Below are 22,790 nucleotides of genomic sequence, written 5' to 3' on the forward strand. Positions count from 1 at the left end.
CTTGTCCAGGGTGGTCTGAAACTTTGTCTTGTCCTGGCCTTCGGTGAAGTTAGACGAGTTGAACGGCTTGATCCCCCGCATTTGAGAGGAGAAGCGCAATCTTTCTTGCATCAGGCGCACCCTCGAGGTCTGAGGCTTTGATGTACAGCAGAAACCTTTGCTTGAAAGTCTGCCAGTTGGCACTGAGATTGCCGGAGGTCTGCAGCTGTTGAGGAGCCTGGATCTTCTCCATGGTGCCGGGATACATTTGCTGGTCATCACGGAATAGATTGAGGCAAACCACCTAGGGTTAGCAGCCTTCTGGTACCATGTCGTGTTAGGCACACTGAGATAACACGGGCTGGAACTGGATGCAGCTATAACTGAAATATACTCCAGATCTTGTGGTTAGTTCAATTTGATTTATTGAACCTGTCACACAGTTAGCTCAGTTCTCTGTGAGTTTGACTCTCTGCTAATCTAAGTGTGATTAATCTGTCTGACTGAACCAGACTAGCTCTTAGCCACGTGCTGTAGCTGTTATGTGATATATACAACTGACTCACTCTGTAGATGTCCCCAGTGGAAAGAGGCGGAGTGTGAGAGCCTCATGCCTTTTATAGTGGGAAACCACCCCCAAGTGTTCAGCCTGCTGATTGTCCTGTTCTCTGTGTTCATCAGCTGTCTGTCTGTATCTCATTATGCGCATGTCTGCATATCATGACAGGTGACAGGGGTTATCCGCTGCAGTCGTAGCTGTTGATGCCTATCTGGAGGCCACAGACCGATGCGGAGATCCATGACAGCAATGCCCATACAGAGACCGGGGCATGCTCGAGCGGTGCTTCGACCTCCTGAAGATGCAGTTCAGGTGCCTGGACCGCTCTGGAGGGGCCGTCCAGTATGATGCTGAGAGGGTTGGCTGCATCATGGGAGCTTGCAACGTCCTTCACAATATCGGACAGCAAAGGGGGTTTTGTTGGAGGAGATGGAATGCCGGGCCTCGTCCGATGAGGAGGATGCGGAGGAAGGCGAGAGTGGGCATAACATGGACCCCAGGCAGGCATGGTAGGCCACATGACGTGTGTGCCAGGGTCAACGCACATAGGCCACTCTGATTGCCTCCAGGTTCACTGACTAAGAGATGGGGGTAGAGGGGAGGGGGACTGGCCAGGGGCATGGACACCGCATCCCATTCCCCCCTCCAGCCAGGCCTCACCTGAAAACCCCTCTGTGATACCCACCGGCCGCACTATGGGTTGGGGGCCCTCGGTTGGCAGTAACACCGGATCAGGTCCATGGGATGGAGGATGATGACAACCCGCTTTGCGATGAGCTTTGGTGATCCGCATTGTACGTCGACATTTGATTCCTCCCCATGGTAGCACTTTCCACTGTCCACCTGGGTGATCCCTGCATGCGAGCTGGCCATTCCATCACACTGTCCCATCGGACCCCTGGGGTTGCGGTGGTGGGGACGGTTGGGGGGCACCGCGAGGTGGGTGGGAAGCACAGGCCACCCAGATTCCGCCCATTCCCCACCCACCAACATCCGCCCATTCCCGCCCGACCCCTGGCCAGCCCAGGCCAGCCCACTCATCACGTCCATCAGACAGAACACCAAGGCAGTTTGTCACAGTAGTCACGGCTGTTTATTGTGAACAAATATAGACAGGTTTGTGCCCTAGCCCTTATAACTAAACTGTGCCCTGCACCCATGCCAACTTAACTGATGTCTACTTTTACAACACCTGCCCTCCAAAAGACAGCCCCAGTGCTGCACAAGACCCACCAATTGCCCCCCATCATACCCCCAGCAAAGACCTCCCACCAGACTTCCCCAATAGCGACCCCTTCATCAGAGGCACCATATCAAAGACAGCTAAGTGCTTCCTGCTGTGAAAAAGAGGAAGTCTAAGCACTTAACTGCTTTTTATGTGGTGAGGAACTGTCCATCACAGCATGTGTCTATAAATATAGTGGTTAGCACAAAGCAGGGTAATGAAGATGCATTCAAGCATGAAGGGAAAGATCAATGAACAATTCACCAAGCAGTTGTCTCTGGAGTAATAAAACTGCCAATCTCTGGCAAATGCAATGTATTGCTGTGTGAAATTGAATGGACGATCTGCATTTCAAAGGCTGTCAAGGTATTTTGAGCCCATTGTGCTGTGCAGGGAGTTTGAGGAAGCCACTCATACTTATAACAGTTGCTGCTTTGAACACTTCTATAGTCAGGGGCACAGATAGGTGCTTTCTGCTGGGGGAATAGCTTATCAGGGGAAATCCCTATGGTTGTCCCCCTCTCGAACAGGTATACCCCTTTGGATATTTCTGCTGGGGGAATAGCTTATTAGGGGAAAACAGCAGCAGTCAGAGCAGTCGCACCATAGCTGGCTCTGATGTTCAGCAGGGAGGGTCAAAGCGCAGAAGAGCAATAGTCATAGGGGACTCTATAGTCAGGGGCACAGATAGGCGCTTCCGTGGACGTGAAAGAGACTCCAAGATGGTATGTTGCCTCCCTATGGTATGGTGCCAGGGTCCAGGATGTCTCCAAACGGGTAGCGGGCATCCTGAAGGGGGAGGGCAAACAGGCAGAGTCGTTGTACATATTGGTACTAACGACATAGGCAGGAAGGGGCATGAGGTCCTGCAGCAGGAGGTCAGGGAGCTAGGCAGAAAGTTAAAAGACAGGACCTCTAGGGCTGTAATCTCAGGATTACTCCCTGTGCCATGTGCCAGTGAGGCGAGAAAAAGGAAGATAGCGCAGCTAAACACGTGGCTAAACAGCTGGTGCAGGAGGGAGGGTTTCGGTAATCTGGACCACTGGGAGCTCTTCCGGGGCACGTGTCACCTGTATAAGAAGGACGGGTTGCATCTCAACTGGAGAGGCATAAATATCCTGACCGCGAGGTTTGCTAGTGTCACACAGGAGAGTTTAAACTAGTATGGTGGGGGGTAGGTACCGGAGCAATAGGTCAGAAGGTGAATAAATTGGGGGAGAACTAGGGAATAGGGCCAGTATAGCTCTGAGGAAGAGCAGACAGGGAGATGTTGCTGAAAACGGCGGGTCTGGTGGCCTGAAGTGCATATGTTTTAATGCAAGAAGTATAACAGGTAAGGCAGATGGACTTAGAGCTTGGATCAGTCCTTGGAACAATGATGTTGTTGCCAATACAGAGACCTGGTTGAGGGAAGAACAGGATTGGCAGCTAAACGTTCCAGGATTTAGGGGCGGGATTCTGTGGGAATCGGCGAGGCGGGCTAGACCGGCGCCGGAGTGGTTTGCGCCACGCCAACGAAGGGTCTCCGCAGGCCAGCGCGATTTAGTGCATGCGCGGGAGTGCCAGCGTGTGCTGGCATCGTCCCAGCACATGTGCAGGGGGGGTTCATCTCCGCGTCGGCCATCGCGGAGGACCACAGCGGCCGACACGGATGTGCCCCCATGACACAGGCTCGCCCGTGGATCGGTGGGCCCCGATCGTGGCCCAGGCCACCATGGGGACACCTCCCGGGACCAGATCCCCCCGCGCCCCCTCGAGGACCCCGGAGGCCGCCTGCGCAGCCAGGTCCCCCCGGCAAATACCTGGTGTAATATACGCTGGCCGAAAATGGGTGGCCACTCGGCCCATCACGGGCCGGAGAATCGAACCTGGGACGCTGGAGCTGTGAAGCAACAGTGCTACCGTGCCGCCCTCTGCCTTTCTGAAGTTATGTACTGGTGGTCATTACTTAGTTTGCAATGTCAGCTGAAGAATCCAGAAGTCTGATTTCTGTTTTAAAAATTACACAATTAGACAATTACTCAGGGACCTAATGTTTGTTTTAGACAACTGTTAAGGAACCCTGAAAAATGACATGACCCAATTTCAGGTCATATGTTCCTCTGGCACCCTTGGATCTCAAAGATTATCACTGTGATTTTTTCACCTGTAAAATGGGATGAGGTCTAATTTCTTTTTTTTTTCTTTTTTTTTTGTAAATTTAGAGTACCCAATTATTTTTTCCAATTAAGGGGCAATTTAGCATAGCCAATCCACCTACCCTGCACATCTTTGGGTTGTGGGGGTGAAACCCATGCAGACATGGGGAGAACGTGCATACTCCTCACGGACAGTGACCCAGGGCCGGGATTCGAACCCGGGTCCTCAGTGCCGTAGGCAGCAATGCTAACCACTGTGCCACCGTGCCGCCCCCGAGGTCTAATTTCTACCCCCAAATATGTAGACTGGTACCTACCAGATTATTATACATAATTCCAATAAAGCGGCAGGCATCCACCAGACTCCGTTTATCATCACTTTTCTCTGCCAGGGCCAGAAACTGTTTCAGATATTCAAGAGCTTCAGCAGAATGTCCTGTACTAAGGGGAACAAAATGTTCGAATGGTATTGATTCAATGTGAATTTGATGTAGAAATCAGTAGGATAAACTGAAATATTTCAAAAAGAAAATTGAAAAAATTTAAAATGAGGAAAATTTACACAAGTATACTTAAGAGCAATTTACAAACTTCAGTATATTCTTTGTTTTCCAACCTGGCATTCTCTGTATCTTTGTGATACCATTCAACTAATATCAACTGTGGTTTAATAGTAACACTTCCTCCTCTAGAGATTTGAACACTTAAACTAGGTTGACATTTCAGTGTGGTGAGGTGAGACTGTTGTACAATTTGAGGTGCCATCTTTAGGAAGATATGTTAAACCAAGGCTTTACCCCCGAGACACATATAAAATTTCCTATGACATTAGTCAAAGAAGAGCACAAGAGTTCTCCTGGCGTCCTGGCCAATGTTTATCCCTCAACCAATATCATTAAAATAAATTACCTGCTGCCCAACCTATGTGGGTACTATTGGGCTGCCAACGCAGCGCTGGTGCGGAAGTGGGTACTGGACGGGGAAGGGGCAGCATGGAAGAGGATGGAGGTAGCGTCCTGTGTGGGCACGAGCCTGGAGGCGCTGGTAACGGCGCCGTTGCTGGGCTGGATTTCTGGGCTGGCACAGGGTAGGGGTTAGGAGGTTGAGGGACCTGTTTGTGGAGGGGCGGTTCGCGAGCTTGGGGGAGTTAGAGGGGAAGTTTGGGCTCCCCCCGGGGAACATGTTTCGGTACATGCAGGTTAGGGCGTTTGCCAGGCGGCAGGTGGAGAGGTTCCCCTTGTTGCCCCCATGTGGGGTACGGGACAGGGTGCTCTCGGGGGTGTGGTTGGAGGAGGGAGGATTTTGGACATATGCCGGGTAATGCAGGAGGTAGACGAGGCCTCGGTGGAGGAACTGAAGGGTAAATGGGAAGAGGAGCTGGGTGAGGAGATTGAGGAGGGGACGTGGGCGGATGCCCTGGAGAGAGTGAATTCCTCCTCTTCCTGTGCGAGGCTTAGCCTCATACAGTCCAAGGTGCTGCATAGGGCCCACATGACTGGGACAAGGATGAGTAGGTTTTTCGGGGGAGAAGGCAGGTGTGCTAGGTGCTCGGGGAGCCCAGCGAACCACGCCCATATGTTTTGGGCGGTGCTATGTCTTTTCGTCCGACGTCATTTCGTCCAACGACACTTCGTCCACGTCTTTTGGTCCATAAGACCATAAGACCATAAGACATAGGAGCGGAAGTAAGGCCATTTGGCCCATCGAGTCCACTCCACCATTCAATCATGGTTGATTTCAACTCCATTTACCCGCTCTCTCCCCATAGCCCTTAATTCCTCGAGAAATCAAGAATTTATCAATTTCTGTCTTAAAGACACTCAATGTCCCGGCCTCCACCGCCCTCTGTGGCAATGAATTCCACAGACCTACCACTCTCTGGCTGAAGAAATTTCTCCTCATCTCTGTTCTAAAGTGACTCCCTTTTATTCTAAGGCTGTGCCCCCGCGTCCTAGTCTCCCCTGCTAATGGAAACAACTTCCCTACGTCCATCCTATCCAAGCCATTCATTATCTTGTAAGTTTCTATTAGATCTCCCCTCAACCTCCTAAACTCCAATGAATATAATCCCACGATCCTCAGACGTTCATCGTATGTTAGGCCTACCATTCCTGGGATCATCCGTGTGAATCTCCGCTGGACCCGCTCCAGTGCCAACGTCTTTTTGTCCGCCCGTCTTTTGGTCCAACGTCACTTCGTCCAATTATCCAATTACAAATAGTTTAATTTAGTTTTTCAATGTTACTGCTCAAGGATCCTCTCCACCTATTTCGCCTCTTGAGGTTGAGTTCTGCATTTGTGCTGCTTGATCTCCAGACATTATTAAGATAAGCTGCAGGATATTCACCCATGTATGCTCCAGCGTGATGAGAGCCATTGTATCTGATGGAATATTTGATCATTTCAGACCTGTAATGTCAGAACCCACTGCCAACCAGAGGTTTTAATCACTCGACGAAAATCGAGTTTAAATCTGCTTCTTTCAGAACTGCACTCATTGTCTAAATCCAATTAACTTTTAGGGAATTTCGGGAATTTACAATTTACATCAATTTTAAGTAATTTCGGTATATTCTACAATATATCCGAAGAGCTTTAAACCTGAAAAAGACTAGGCATCAGATAAACAAAGAATGGAGACATTTCGAGAATGTGGGGCATACATTGCAGGTATTATTAACTTTTAGGGAATTTCGGGAATTTACAATTTACATCAATTTTAAGTAATTTCGGGAATTTTAAGTAATTAGTAAACTTTTAGATTTTTTAACTGCATTTTTAGATTTTTTTACTTTTTAACTGCATTTTTCAACTTGCATTTTACTTGCATTTTAGCAATTAAATTCACTTGCTGTATTGTACTTGCATTTTATCAATTAAATGGTTTTATACGGAGTTAATTTGTAATTGGATAATTGGACGAAGTGACGTTGGACCAAAAGACGGGCGGACAAAAAGACGTTGGACCAAAAGACGTGGACGAAGTGTCGTTGGACGAAGTGACGTCGGACGAAAAGACACGACACAGTTTTGGGCGCGCCTAGTGCTGGGGGAGTTTTGGAAGGGGGTAGCAAGGACGGTGTCGAGGGTGGTGGGATCCAGGGTCAAGCCAGGCTGGGGACTCGCAATTTTTGGGGTTGCAGTGGAGCCGGGAGTGCAGGAGGCGAAAGAGGCCGGTGTCCTGGCCTTTGTGTCCCTAGTAGCCCGGCGGAGAATTCTTCTTCAGTGGAAGGATGTGAGGCCCCCAAGCGTGGAGGCCTGGATCAATGATATGGCGGGGTTCATCAAATTGGAGAAGGTGAAATTTACCCTGAGGGGATCAGTACAAGGGTTCTTTAGGCGGTGGCAGCCTTTCCTGGACTTCCTGGCGGAACGGTAGGGAAATAGGCCGGCAGCAGCAGCAACCCGGGGGGGGGGGGGGGGGGGGGGGGGGTTTGGTTCGGTGGTAGGGAGAACTGTGTACATGGGATGTGGCGGGTGTTATCTCTTTCCCTTTTGTTGTTTGCTTTTTTCCCCCATTTTTTTCTTTGTTTGCAGTTGCTTTTGTAGTTGGGTGGGTGTTGTTCTTGGGTTTTTACCATGGTTGTTTTGTTAATATTGTTTTGTTGTTTATATTTTGTGAAAATCTTAATAAAAATTATTTTTAAAAAAAAATTACCTGGCTATTAATTTCATTGTTATTTGTTCAATCTTACTATGCTCAAATAGCCTTAATTGTAACCACGGACCAGCCCCCAGCTGTTGCTAAGACACCGGTCAGAAACCTCAATATTTTATTTAATCTGTAAGACTGTGAGGAAAGGATTTTTCGCCCCAAGCACAAATAGGGATATGGTATATTAAAACAAACTTTATTACGAACACAGTGTTACTAACTTTAACCTCATAAAGAAAATAGCTTACAATTAATTACCAGTTAAACAATGCTTGATAATAACGTGAAACACTAACTCCAAAATGCTATCTTTTATTGCCACTCAAGCAAAGCCCATCTCAGGTCAAAATCCACTTGTAAATACAGTTAGCCAATCCAGGTATACTTGCTGTAAAGAGATGTCTTGGATAAACTACTTCGAGAAAGATATCCTTCAGGAACCAGCTGTAAATTGTTGCCTGTGTCAACTAATGTTTAACCTGTCAGTCTTTTCAGAAACCGCTGTTATGTTCACAGGGAAAATCTTTTTAACTAAACTGTTTTGAGAATAACTGCTGGTCTATACATGATCAAATCCTTAACTGAACTGAAACCCAAAACTGAAACTCAACACCTGACTGCTTCAACCCCTGGCTCCTCCTATTACCTACATAATCTTACTAAGGCAAAACACAATCTGCGGCATTCTCCAACAGCGGGATCCTCCGCTTCGCTGACTGTGCACCCATGCCCACAGGTTTCCCGATGGTGTGGGGTAGCCACAATGGGAAACCCCATTGTGATTTTGGATCATTCTCCACATTTTGTGGATTTGGCCTGAGAGTCAGGTCCCTCCCAACACCTGCCATGGAGATTAGATACGGCGTTGTTGGCGGACAAAAGATTTTGTGAACGTATGTGATCCGCCATTGGGAAGTATATCAAATTCAATAAAAGTGAGGCTATCTCGCCTTCGACTCTGTGGGAGCCTGTTCAGATGGTCAATGGGGGGGGGGGGGGGGGGGGGGGGGTGGTACATGGAAAGGACTGTGAGGGCAGAGTGGCAGAAGCTGGTGGATTCCATCTTTGAGTTGGACCATCAATGCTTGCTTGCTCCCACTCCTGAGTTGTTTGCAGTAGGAAAAAGCTACAGATGCAATTTAGAACATAGAACATTACAGCGCAGTACGGGCCCTTCGGCCCTCGATGTTGCGCCGACCTGTGAAACCATCTGAAGCCTATCTGACCTAGACTATTCTATTTTCATCCATATGTCTATCCAGTGACCACTTAAATGCCCTTAAAGTTGGCGAGTCTACTACTGTTGCAGGCAGGGCGTTCCACACCCCTACTACTCTCTGAGTAAAGAAACTGCCTCTGACATCTGTCCTATATCTACTACCCCTCAATTTAAAGCTATGTCCCTTCGTGTTGGTCATCACCATCCGAGGAAAGAGACTCTCACTGTCCACCCTATCTAACCCTCTGACTATCTTATATGTCTCTATTAAGTCACCTCTCAGCCTTCTCCTCTCTAACGAAAACAACCTCAAGTCCCTGAGCCTTTCCTCGTAAGACCTTCCCTCCATACCAGGCAACATCCTGGTAAATCTCCTCTGAACCCTTTCCAAAGCTTCCACATCCTTCCTATAATGTGGTGACCAGAACTGCACGCAGTACTCCAGGAGTGGCCGCACCAGAGTTATGTACAATTGCAGCATGACCTTGTGGCTCCGAAACTCAATCCCCCTACTGATAAAGGCTAGCACACCATATGCCTTCTTAACAGCACTATTAACCTGGGTGGCAACTTTCAGGGATTTATGTACCTGGATGCCGAGATCTCTCTGTTCATCTACACTACCAAGAATCTTGCCATTAGCCCAGTACTCTGCATTCCTGTTACTCCTTCCAAAGTGAACCACCTCACACTTTTCCGCATTAAACTCCATCTGCCACCTCTCAGCCCACCTCTGCAGCTTATCTATGTCCCTCTGTATCCTATAACATCCTTCAGCACTATCCACAACTCCACCGACCTTCGTGTCATCTGCAAATTTACTAACCCATCCTTCTACACCCTCTTCCAGGTCATTTATAAAAATGACAAACAGCAGTGGCCCCAAAACAGATCCTTGCCGTACACCACTAGTAACTGAACTCCAGGATGAACATTTGCCATCAACCACCACCCTCTGTCTTCTTTCAGCTAGCCAATTACTGATCCAAACCGCTAAATCACCTTCAATCCCATACTTCCTTATTTTCTGCAATAGCCTACTGTGTGGAACCTTATCAAACGCCTTACTGAAATCCATACACCACATCAACCGCTTTACCCTCGTCCACCTGTTTGGTCACCTTCTCAAAAAACTCAATAAGGTTTGTGAGGCATGACCTACCCTTCACAAAACCGTGTTGACTATCGCTAATCAACTTGTTCTTTTCAAGATGATTATAAACCCTATCTCTTATAACCTTTTCCAACATTTTACTCACAACTGAAGTAAGGCTCACAGGTCTATAATTACCAGGGTTGTCTCTACTCCCCTTCTTGAACAAGGGGACAACATTTGCTATCCTCCAGTCTTCCAGCACTATTCCTGTCGACAAAGACGACATAAAGATCAAGGACAAAGGCTCTGCAATCTCCTCCCTGGCTTCCCAGAGAATCCTAGGATAAATCCCATCTGGCCCAAGGGACTTATCTATCTTTACACTTTCCAAAATTGCTAACACCTCCTCCTTGTGAACCTCAATTCCATCTAGCCTGGTCGACTGAACCTGAGTATTCTCCTCGACAACATTGTCTTTCTCCAGTGTAAACACTGACGAAAAATATCCATTTAACGCTTCCCCTATCTCCTCTGATTCCACACACAACTTTCCACTACTATCCTTGATTGGCCCTAATCTTACTCTAGTCATTCTTTTGTTCCTGATTTGAATTTGAATTACTATCAAGAGGTAAGGCAGCGGTCCTGCGCCGACGCTCGAGAGAGGGCATTTCATGAACATGGGGAGAAGGCCAGTCGTCTTTTAGCTCATCAGCTGAGGCGGCAGGCTGCTTCCTGGGAAATTGTTGCAGATAAGGGTCTCAGGTGGCATTTTTGCTTCCACCCCATCTAAAGTCAATGAGGCTTTTGAAACATTCCAGAGATCTCTATAGTTCGTAGCCCCTGGGGGACGGTTCTGCCATGATGGCATTTTTGGATGAGTGAGCCTTCCCATCGGTGGAGAGAGAAAGGTGGGAGGAGTTGGAATCCCCATTGGGCCCTGAGGAAATGATGAAATACATTGGGTAACTGCAGACGTGCATAGCTCCGACTCTGATGGATTCCCCATTGAGTTTTACAAGAGGTTTGCAGTTCAGTTGTTCCTATTAATACTGGACATGTTCAATGACTCCATGACAAGGGTTCTTTGCCCTTTACACTTGCGCAGACCTTGATTTCCCTGATCCTGAAGAAGGACAAGGACCCTAGGAATGTGGATCGTTTCGACCTATTCCGCTTTTGAATGTAGACGCTAAACTACTCGCAAAGGTGTGGGCACTGCAGTTGGAACCCTGCCTCCCAGAGGCGATCATGGAAGACCATACAGGCTTCGTTAAGGGTCGGCCAATATACTTCGGCTGCTAAATATTGTCCTTTCCCCCTCTCTTGTGCCCGAACCACAGGTGGTCGTGTTCATGGATGCTGAAAAGCATTTGATATGGTGGAGTGGGGATATCTCTTGTGATCCTTGGGAGATTTGTGGCAAACGTTCATACCTTGGATTTGTCTACTCACCAAAGTTCTATACAACTCCAACGTGTCCTCCCTGCTTTTGTAATCTATGCCTCAATTGATAACTGTCCCATATGCCTTTTTCACCACCCTATTAACCTGCCCATCTACCTTCAGAGATATAAGGACAAACACTCCAAGGTCCCTTTGTTCCTCGGAACTTCCCTGTGTCAGGCCATTCATTGAATACTTCCTTGTCACATTACTCCTTCCAAAATGTATCACCACATTTATCAAGGTTAAATTACATCTGTCACTTTTCTGCCCATTTGACCATCCCGTCTGTATCTTCCTGTAACCCAAGACACTCAACCTCACTGTTCACCACCCGGCCAACCTTTGTGTCATCCTCAAACGTATTGATCCCCACATAGTCATCTATGTCGTTTATATAAATTACAAACAATGGAGGACCCAGAACAGACCCCTGTGGTACACCACTGAACAAATGCTAAAGCCTGTCATCACCCTCTGTCTCTTACAACTAAGCCAACTTTGAACCCACCTTATCAAGTTCCCCTGTATCCCATGTGCGTTTGCCTTCTTTCTAAGTCTCCTATGTGGGACTTGTCAAAAGCTTTGCTGAAATCCATGTAAACTACACCAACTGCACTACCCTCATCTACACACCTGGTCACATGCTCAAAAAATTCAATCAAACTTGTTCGGCATGGCTTCCATCTGACAAAACAATGCTGACTATCCCAGATCAAACCTCCATGTGGAGATAGATTTTCTCCTTCAAAATTTTCTCCAATAGTTTCCTTGCCACTGACATGAGATGATGTGGAAATGCCGGCATTGGACTGGGGTGAGCACAGTGAGAAGTCTTACAACACCAGGTTAAAGTCCAACAGGTTTGTTTCAAATCACTAGCTTTTGGAGCACTGCTCCTTCCTCAGGAATTCACCTGTTGGATTTTAACCTGGTGTTCTAAGACTTCTTACTGACATGAGACTCACTGGTCTTTAGTTCCCTGGCTTTTCCCTACAACCTTTCTTCAATAGTAGAGCCACATTAGTTGATCGCCAGTTCACTGGCACCTCCCCCAAGGCCAGAGTGGAATTAAAAATTTGGGTCAGAGCCACTGCAATCTCCTCCCTCGCTTCCAACAGCTTCCTGGGACGCAATTCATCCAGACCTGGAGACTTGTCCACTTATAAGCCTGCCAATGCCTCCAGCACCTTGTCACTCACTCTGATAATTTGCTCAAGAACCTCACAGTTTCTCTCCCCGAGTTCTATAAGTACTTCGACATTATCTTGGATGATGACAGATATGAAGTATTCATTCAACACCTTACCAATGTCCTTGGCTCCACCCACAGATTTTCTCATTGGTCCCTAATGGGCCCTACTCTTTCCCTGGTTAACCTCTTCCTATTGATATACTTATAGAATGTCTTGGGATTTTCTCTACTTTTACCAGCCAGAGCTTTCTCATATCCCCTCTTTGCTCTCCTCATTGCTTTCTTAAGCTCCATTGTGCACTTTGTGTACTCCACTAATGCCTCCATTGATTTTCTCCCTTTCTACTTGCTAAAAGCCTCTCTTGTCTTCTTTATCATATCCTGAATGTCTCTGGTCATCCATGGTTCTCTGGGCTTGTTACTCCTTCGGATTACCATAGAGAGAACATGTTGGGCCTGTACCTCCTCCATTTCCTTTTTGTACGTCTCCCACTGCTCTTCTGTAGATTTCCCCACAAGTAACTCCTTGCAGTCTCGTCTAATCCATTCCAGTCGAGTTTAGTTCAGCTCCTCGGCTGCACTAAAGAACCCTGAATTTAAAGTAAAGTGAACTGGGGCTAGAGAAACCAGATTCAACCTGTTAGTTAATTAACTATTCATCTCTCTTAGCATAATGTGTTTACATGCCTAAAGCTCAAAGAAAGAAATAAACTTGGCCCACTTCATCTACTTAGGCAGTACTTTCCAGTTATTGCCAATTACAGACCAGACTAGATTTTACACAAAGAAGATTAACACTTCATACACACCACTCGCAAAACTCTCAGGTACGCACTCAGTTCCTAAACTGCACTGTTTGCCTGTGGCAAAGCTGTCAGGAAGTGTCATAGAACTGCTGCAGGGTAAAGGTAGTGGGAGTCTGTGGGGGGAAGGGGGAGAGGAGGGGGAGGGTTAAAGGGATGTTTTATATTCTATTATTTATTTACTTAAGTGTCATCCAGGAGCACAGAGGTAGTCTTTGCACCCAGCTCCACCTTAGAACATAGAACATAGAACGATACAGCGCAGTACAGGCCCTTCGGCCCTCGATGTTGCACCGACATGGAAAAAAAACTAAAGGCCATCTAACCTACACTATGCCCTTATCATCCATATGCTTATCCAATAAATTTTTAAATGCCCTCAATGTTGGTGAGTTCACTACTGTTGCAGGTAGGGCATTCCACGGCCTCACCACTCTTTGCGTAAAAAACCCACCTCTGACCTCTGTCCTATATCTATTACCCCTCAATTTAAGGCTATGTCCCCTCGTGCTAGCCACCTCCATCCGCGGGAGAAGGCTCTCGCTGTCCACCCTATCTAACCCTCTGATCATTTTGTATGCCTCTATTAAGTCACCTCTTAACCTTCTTCTCTCTAACGAAAACAACCTCAAGTCCATCAGCCTTTCCTCATAAGATTTTCCCTCCCTACCAGGCAACATCCTGGTAAATCTCCTCTGCACCCGTTCCAAAGCTTCCACGTCCTTCCTATAATGAGGCGACCAGAACTGTACGCAATACTCCAAATGCGGCCGTACTAGAGTTTTGTACAACTGCAACATGACCTCATGGCTCCGGAACTCAATCCCTCTACCAATAAAGGCCAACACACCATAGGCCTTCTTCACAACCCTATCAACCTGGGTGGCAACTTTCAGGGATCTATGTACATGGACACCAAGATCCCTCTGCTCATCCACACTACCAAGAATTTTACCATTAGCCAAATATTCCGCATTCCTGTTATTCTTTCCAAAGTGAATCACCTCACACTTCTCCACATTAAACTCCATTTGCCACCTCTCAGCCCAGCTCTGCAGCTTATCTATGTCCCTCTGTAACCTGCAACATCCTTCCGCACTGTCTACAACTCCACCGACTTTAGTGTCGTCTGCAAATTTACTCACCCATCCTTCTGCGCCCTCCTCTAGGTCATTTATAAAAATGACAAACAGCAACGGCCCCAGAACAGATCCTTGTGGTACGCCACTCGTAACTGAACTCCATTCTGAACATTTCCCATCAACTACCACTCTCTGTCTTCTTTCAACTAGCCAATTTCTGATCCACATCTCTAAATCACCCTCAATCCCCAGCCTCCGTATTTTCTGCAATAGCCGACCGTGGGGAACCTTATCAAACGCTTTACTGAAATCCATATACACCACATCAACTGCTCTACCCTCGTCTACCTGTTCAGTCACCTTCTCAAAGAACTCGATAAGGTTTGTGAGGCATGACCTACCCTTCACAAAACCATGCTGACTATCCCTAATCATATTATTCCTATCTAGATGATTATAAATCGTATCTTTTATAATCCTCTCCAAGACCTTACCCACCACAGACGTTAGGCTCACCGGCCTATAGTTACCGGGGTTATCTCTACTCCCCTTCTTGAACAAAGGGGCCACATTTGCTATCCTCCAGTCCTCTGGCACTATTCCTGTAGCCAATGATGACCTAAAAATCAAAGCCAAAGGCTCAGCAATCTCTTCCCTGGCTTCCCAGAGAATCCTAGGATAAATCCCATCCGGCCCCGGGGACTTATCTATTTTCACCTTGTCCAGAATTGCCAACACTTCTTCCCTACGCACCTCAATGCCATCTATTCTAATAGCCTGGGTCTCAGCATTCTCCTCCACAATATTATCTTTTTCTTGAGTGAATACTGACCTTCATACTCGACAGTCTCCGCAACCGTTCTCGGATCACCTACCTAACTTCTATTTCAGCCCACTCTCCGGGCTGAAAATCCGACCTGCGGGCAGCCATTTTTCAATGCTGGGCCCACTGAGCCTGACATGAGGATGAAAACCTTGACCAATATTTTGTTGTTCTATTCTTCAAACCAAAGTAGATAATCTCACATTTTCCAACATTATACTGCATATGCCAGTTTTTCTTTCCCACTCATTTAACGTATCGATGTCACTTTGTGCTGACTCTTAGCAGAATCTTTGGGTTTAATTTTCACTCCTTTTTAAAAATAAATTTAGAGCATCCAATTATTTTTTTTTCCAATTAAGGGGCAATTTAGAATGGCCAATCGACCTATCCTGCACATCTTTTTGGGTTGTAGGGGTGAGATCCCCGCAGACACGGGAGAATGTGTAAACTCCACACGGACAGTGACCCTGGGCCGGGATGGAACCCTTGTCCTCAGCGCCATGATGCAGCAGTGCTAACCATTGTGCCACCCTAACTTTCACTCCTGAGTTGGGGAAGTGCAGAGTCAGGAAAATTCCCGACACCACAACCCTGACTCGGGAGAAACTGCCATGAATCTTCAGATTTGTCAATGGTGTAGAGGGTGCTAACAGGAATCTGGCACACTGACTCTGGAAAGCGTTTGGAGCCAGCCATAAGAATTGCTGGGTGCCAAAGGAGTATTGTTTAAATGGCTGCCTTGGAGCTCTAAATAAAAAAAAGTCCTTGCATGCCTTCAATCCCCACACACTCTCCATGCCTCAACAATACCAGTTCATGCTACATCTTGCCCACCCTCCCCCAACTCCCATGGACCTTTAAAGCCTCTACGCCAACTTTGTGAAAACACATAGAAACCCATGACCCCCCCCCCCCCACTCATCCTTATCGGCCTTTATAGCCCATAAGCCAACTTAGTATCAAACCCGGCCCCACATTCTCCACCCCGGCCACCATCACCAGATGGACATGTAGGTAGATAGAAAGCGATTTTTACGTGTGTGTCTGCCTTCAAACCTGCCAGCAGGGGAGCATAAAATCTAGCACTTTGGTCCTTGTGTGTTAGCCAAATCTCTATCCATGCACTCACCCCAAAACCATGAATTCTTAGCTTGTGTAGTAGCCTTTATGTGGCACATCTCCTTACAGCAGAAAGGTTTGAGGGTGTACCTGATTGAGACAATCCAAATACATTGCATATACTGGCATATAGGGGCTGGTTTAGCTCACTGGGCTAAATCGCTGGCTTTTAAAGCAGACCAAGCAGGCCAGCAGCATGGTTCGATTCCCGTACCAGCCTCCCCGGACAGGCGCCGGAATGTGGCGACTAGGGGCTTTTCACAGTAACTTCATTGAAGCCTACTTGTGACAATAAGCGATTTTCATTTCATTTTCCTCTTTTCAATCCTGATTGTCACATCTGCAAAGAATTCTAATAAATTCGTCAATCATGATTTTCCTCTCATAAAACTATGTTGACTTTGTTTGATTGCATAATTATTTTCTAAATCTTTTGCTGTTATGCTCTTAGTAATGGATTCCAACATTTTCCCAATGACAGATGTCAGGATAACTGCCTCCCTACTTTCTTGAATTAGAAGCACTTCCAATCCACTTGAACCAGAACCTAATGAAATTACAAGCAATCCTCACTATGTCTGCAGCCACTTTTAAGATCCAAGGAGGCAGGCGAACTGGTACAGTAGACTTGTCAGCCTTTAGTCATACAGTCATAGATTATCATAGATTATCATAGAATTTACAGTGCAGAAGGAGGCCATTCGGCCCATCGAGTCTGCACCGGCTCTTGGAAAGAGCACCCTACCCAAGGCCAACACCTCCACCCTATCCCCATAACCCAGTAACCCCACCCAACACTAAGGACAATTTTGGACACTTGGCCAATCCACCTAACCTGCACATCTTTGGACTGTGGGAGGAAACCGGAGCACCCGGAGGAAACCCACGCACACACGGGGAGGATGTGCAGACTCCGCACAGACAGTGACCCAAGCCGGAATCGAACTTGGGACCCTGGAGCTGTGAAGCGATTGTGCTACCCACAATGCTACCGTGCTGCCCTACAGCACAGAAATAGGCCCCTTGGCCCATCATGTCTGTGCCTGCCATCAAGCACCGATCGATTCTAATTCCATTTTCCAGCACTTGGTGCGCAGTCTTGCATGCCATTTTATTTCAAGTGCTCATCAAATGCTTCTTAAATATTGTTCCCACAAATACCACCCTTTCAGGCAGTGAGTTCCAGATTCCCGCCACCATCTAGGTGAAACGGTTTTTCCTCAAATCATCCTTAAATCTCCTGTCCATTACCTTAAATCTATGCCCCTGGTTATTGACCCCTCAACTAAGGGGGAAAATGTCTTCATATCTACCCTATATATGTCCTTTATAATTTTGAACTCCTCAATCCGGTCCCCCTTCAGCCTTCTCTGCTCGAAGGAGAACATCTCCAGCCTACCCAGCCTCTCTTTATAGCTGAAATACCTCTGCACCCTTTCTAGTGCAATCATATCCTTCTTATAGTGTGGCAACCAGAACTACACACAGTGCTCTTGGTGTGACATTACGAGAGCTTCATACAGCTCCATCATAACCTCCCTGCTCTCCTATTCTATACCTCAGAAAATTAAGGCAAGTATCCCACATACCTTATTAACCACCTTCAACACCAGTCCTGCTGCCGCTGGAACCTAGGGACATGCACAGGAAGATCCCTACGGTCGTCTGTATTTCCCAACATCGTGCCATTTATGATGTATTCCCTTGTCTTGTTAGTCCTCCCAAAATGCATCACCTCACTTTTCAGGCTTAAATTCCATTTGCCACTGTTCTGTCCATCTGACCATCCTGCCTATATCACGCTGTAATCTAAGGATTTCCTCCACGCTATATACCACACCACCAATTTTTGTATCATCTGCGGTGTACACTACAAACAGCAAGGACCCAGCAACGATCCCTGCGGTGCACAAGTGGACACAGACTTCGTCACAAAAGCAACCTTTGACCAACACCCTCTCTCTCAAGCCACTAAGCTAATTGTAAGGGTCCTTTATTTCCCCTTCCTTTATTTTTTTGCCATTTTCATTTTGATCCATGAATGCTTAATGGATACATACTTTTAAGTTAAGTAGGGGAAGAAGGAATTCAAAAGTTACAAAAGAGAACCCTCTGCTAGTTTTTGAGCAGCAAAACTTAGATTTTGTATCACCTGAGAGATGGGGTGGGAATTGGTTCGATTGATTGACTGCTGGCCAATGAATTAGCCAAAAGGCTGTATTCTGTCTGCTAACAGATAGTGATTACATCCTGGCCTGAGTGGGATGATTTCCAGAGGCCTAAAGAATGCAGAGCTGGGTCTCTGGACCCTCAGGGGGAAATAATCTATTCTCTCACTTGTGTTTTTCCCCAGAAAAGGTGCTGTATTTCTGAAACTACAGGGACCTGAATGAATCTACAGTGAAAACCATTACAGACTGGAAAACAGAGGCGGAATTCTCTGATAATGGGGCTATGACCCCACGCCTGGAAGAAAATGGGTGCGGATCATTAATGACTTTCTTGGAGAAAGTCCAGAGTGATTCTCCGTTTTACAGGGGATTAACAGGGCCCCGGAGTGTTCCTTGCAGCTCCGGCTGCCGATGCGGGGCCCTGCACGTTCGGCCGCGGCGGCCCTGCACACATGGTCAGTGGGTATGAGGAAAGGGCAGTTGCCAGGGCGGAGGTGGACCATGCACGAGGAAGTGAGACCCCGCAGAGGTGTAGTTTCCTGTGTGTCAAACCCACCCCAACACCACCCTCACCCCCACACCACCATCACAGCATTCCCACACCCCCAGGCCCGCGGTCTAATTGTGCATTTTGTCTTGTGTCTTGCATCACCTGCTGGTGATGGGGCTGGTCCATCTGGTACCTCCCGACCCCAGCCACAGCCACAACTAGAACTCCCTCATGTGCCGAGCAGCGATGTTGACACTGGCACTGTGGGGGGGGGGGGGGGGGGGGGGGGGGGGGGGGGGGGGTTCCGGGCTTCTGGAACAGACAGTCCCATCGATCATGGAGATGCAGTTGCAGAGCCAGGGACTACATGAGGAGCTATCAGCAAGCATCCAGCACCTGCAGGCATAGGAGTCTGACTGCGTGCAGGAGCAGGAGGTGCTGCTGGCCACGCGTGCCACCCAGGCCAACACTGCACGGGTGGCATCCATGGTGAAGGCACTGGGGTGAGGGTTTCAGCCATGGATCAGCATGGCTAAGGCCTGGGGCACTTTGTGCAGGCACTGGCCGAGGCTCAGGTTAGGGTTGCCCTCTCACAGACAGCCATATGTCAGAGCCACCTGGACATTTCAGCGGCGCTTCTGAGCATGGCTCAGTCACAGCTGACCATGGCTGAGAGCGTTGGCGGCATTACCCAGTCACTGGCCGACATGGCACAGCTGCAGAGCGAGGTGCCAGTACCAGAGGGAGATGGCGCAGTCACTGGCTGATGTGGCAAAGAGCCAGAAGCTGGAGGCACAGTCGCAGCGTGATGTGGCGCAGTCCCAGAACGGAAGTAGTCCACTCCTGGTGCTCCATGGCCACGAGCATGCAGACCCTGGCCGAGTCAGCATCGGGCCTCCAGGACTGGCACTGCCAGGTGGCGGGGAATCCTCAGGGGTTAGCTCCGCTTGCACTCCCCGTCCCATGGAGTAGCCCGAGGCCATCGGGCACCCCAAGGGAGGAGGAGGTGATGCAGCCCGTACCGGTGACTCCCACAGGGGAGGTGCCAGAACACCGCAGTGCCTCCAACTCCCCTCACTCTCCTGTCCCTGGCGCATCTGGTGGGCAGAGGGCAAAACAGGGTGGCACCACGCCACCTGAGCAAAAGCCAGGCCCATCCAGGCCCGGTCGCCCCAGAAGACGGCCGCCAAAGGGGACTCAAATCACAGGGCAGGAATCAGAGCAGGCCTCCTCCACCTAGATGTAGAATTAGGGACAGTAAGGTCAGAAAAGTAGACACCAGTTAAGTTGCCACAGGTGCAGGGCACAGTTTAGTTATAGGGGCTAGGGCACGAATCTGTATATATGTTGTCATATTAAACACCTGTTCACAATGCTACAACCTGCCTCAGTGCTCTGTCAGAAGGATGTGAGGTGTGGGCTGATCTGGGCCGGCGCAAAGGGGAGGGTTGGCCGGGTAGAATTCTCAGACTTTTGGGGTGGGCTTGGGTCAGGGACCACAGTTCAGCCGCCGCTCACCGCACTGGCATCCTACCCCCCCCCCCCCCCCCCCCAACCACACTGTCCACACCTCTGGCATCCCAGGGGATTCGATGGATGGTGCGATGGTATGGCCAGCTCGCATGAAGGGATCACCCTGGTGAACGGTTGGAAGTGCTACTGTGGATAGGAGTCAGACGTTGTCAAATGATCCGGAGCATGAGAGCTTATCCTACAGCGGACAGCGGGTTGTCGTCATCTTCCATCCCATGGACCATACCCGCTGTTACTGCCAACCCAGGGTCCACATCCCCGTTGTGCAGCAGGTAGGTATCACAACGGAGGTTGCAGGCGGGGGGAGGGGGTGGTGGTCAGCTGGATGGCGGAATGGTGTGATAGGGTCATTGGGCCTGGCCCCCACACCAGTCGGTGAACCCGGAGGCAATCAGAACGTCCCGTGCGCGTTGGCCCTGACGCACATGGCACATGTTGTGATGCCTCCCGCGCCTGCCTGGGCTCCATGTCACGCCCATCCTCGCCCTCCCCAGAATTCTCATCGGACGAGGCCAGGGTTTAGCCTCCTCCAGCACTTCGCCCCTCTGTTGCGCAATGTTGTGGAGGATGCAGCAGGCCGTCATGATACGGGCAACCCTCTCAGCTTCGTAATGGAGGTCCTCTCCAGCGCGGTCCAGGCACCTGAACTGCATCTTCAGGATGCTGAAGTATCACTTGACCACGTCCCTAGTTGCTGCATGGACGTTATTGAAGCAGGTCTCCGTGTCGGTCTGTGGCCTCCGGTTAGGCATCATCAGCCACAACCGCAGCGGTTAACCATGTCGCCCAGGAGCCAACCCCCAACCAGAGGGTGGCATCTCGAAGAGGCCAGAGATCATCGGGTGTGCTAGGTTGAAGGCCTTGTGCACACTGCCCGGGTGTCGGTTGCAGACGTGCATGATGCACATCTGATGGTCACACACCAGCTGCACTTCATCGGGTGGAGCCCCTTTCAGTTTGTGTAGAGAAGCCTGTTATCTACAGGTGCTTGTGGGGCTACATGCATCCCATTATCACCCCCTGGACCCGGGGAATCTCGGCGATGGTGGTGAACCCCTCTACCCGGGCATCCTGGCGGGCTCGGTTCACATTGAAATGGATGTATTGTGCCGACTGGGCATATAAGGCTTCCATGACAACATGGATGGACCTATGCACCGAGGTCTGTAAGATCACAGACTGAACCCCAATCGGCACCTGGAAGGACCCCGTGGAGTAGAAGTTGAGAGCGACCGTCACCTTGACGGCCACCGGGAGTGGGTGTCCTCCCTCATTCCCCCGCAGTACCAGGTGCACCATGATCTGGCAGAAATATCGCACTGTCCCCCTGCTCAGTTGGAGTCTTCGACGGCATGTCCGGTCTGGAAGGTCTTCAAATGACAGGTGCTGCCAGTACACACAAGGTCTCATGTTGCGCCTCCTCTGAAACTCCTCCTCCTCCCTTGTTGGGCGGCCGGCTCTCCATCCTCACCAGCTGCCTCCTGCAGTACTGGTGCACGCTATGCTGCTGCAGCTTCCTCCTGCTCGAGCAGCTCTAGCTCGTGCAGCCACAGGTCATCCCCCAGGAATGCTGTGACTAGAAGGAAGGCCACCATTGCTGGTGAATTCCAATGGTGGATTCCAATATCCATTGTCTGCAGGGGGTGAAAGGCAGTCATGCTAGCATGCTGCATACCCCTGTGCGCAACCAGGTCCAATGGGGTGCGCAGTGGCCCTGGTTGGCAATGCGGACTCTGCACCCGCATGTTCCCCCTTCCACCCTCCTCTCCGCAATGTGGGGGCCTCTGTCGCTGATGCCCGTCCCTGCTGCCAGGGATACTGTTGGCTTCCGTCATCCTTTCCAGCAATACGCTTCCCGGCTGTGTGGGCTACAGTGGGCATTGCCCTGGGTGGGCTGCGTGAAGCCCCACCAGATGGTGCCGGCCCTTTGTTGGGGGGGAGGTGGAGGGTCCTGATATGGTGGAGGGTGAGGTGTTCGGGAGGTGGGATGGGGGCACCCACTTGACTGGCAGCACTCTGCAGAACTAGGGGCCAGGGTGGGTGGTCAGTGGGGTGCGCAGCAAGATGGCAACCTTCCAGTCCGTGGCAATGTCAACCCATGCCTGGCACTGCCCAGTCCCGTGGGCTGTATCCCAGCCCCACAGCCCTTCCCCCGTCACCCCCTGCCCCCCCCCCCCCCCCCCCCCCCCCCCCCCCCTCTCTCCCACGCCCCTGGCAGGGCCTGGACCCCAGCCAAGCCAGTGTCAGGACCGGC

General features: G+C 49.3%; 1 protein-coding gene across 5 annotated transcripts in view; it reads right to left on the reverse strand.

Annotated features, from left to right (window-relative positions):
- The window catches only part of ttc29 (tetratricopeptide repeat domain 29), a 666,158-nt gene that overhangs the window by 284,506 nt on the left and 358,862 nt on the right, over positions 1-22,790 (reverse strand). For all 5 annotated transcript variants that reach the window (XM_038791952.1, XM_038791953.1, XM_038791951.1 and 2 more), the window contains one exon: positions 4,219-4,342. In XM_038791952.1, the coding sequence (XP_038647880.1) occupies positions 4,219-4,342 (124 nt within the window). The remainder of the gene's footprint in view (positions 1-4,218; positions 4,343-22,790) is intronic.

The sequence above is a fragment of the Scyliorhinus canicula genome, chromosome 3 (assembly GCF_902713615.1).
Source record: "Scyliorhinus canicula chromosome 3, sScyCan1.1, whole genome shotgun sequence".
NCBI lineage: Eukaryota > Metazoa > Chordata > Chondrichthyes > Carcharhiniformes > Scyliorhinidae > Scyliorhinus > Scyliorhinus canicula.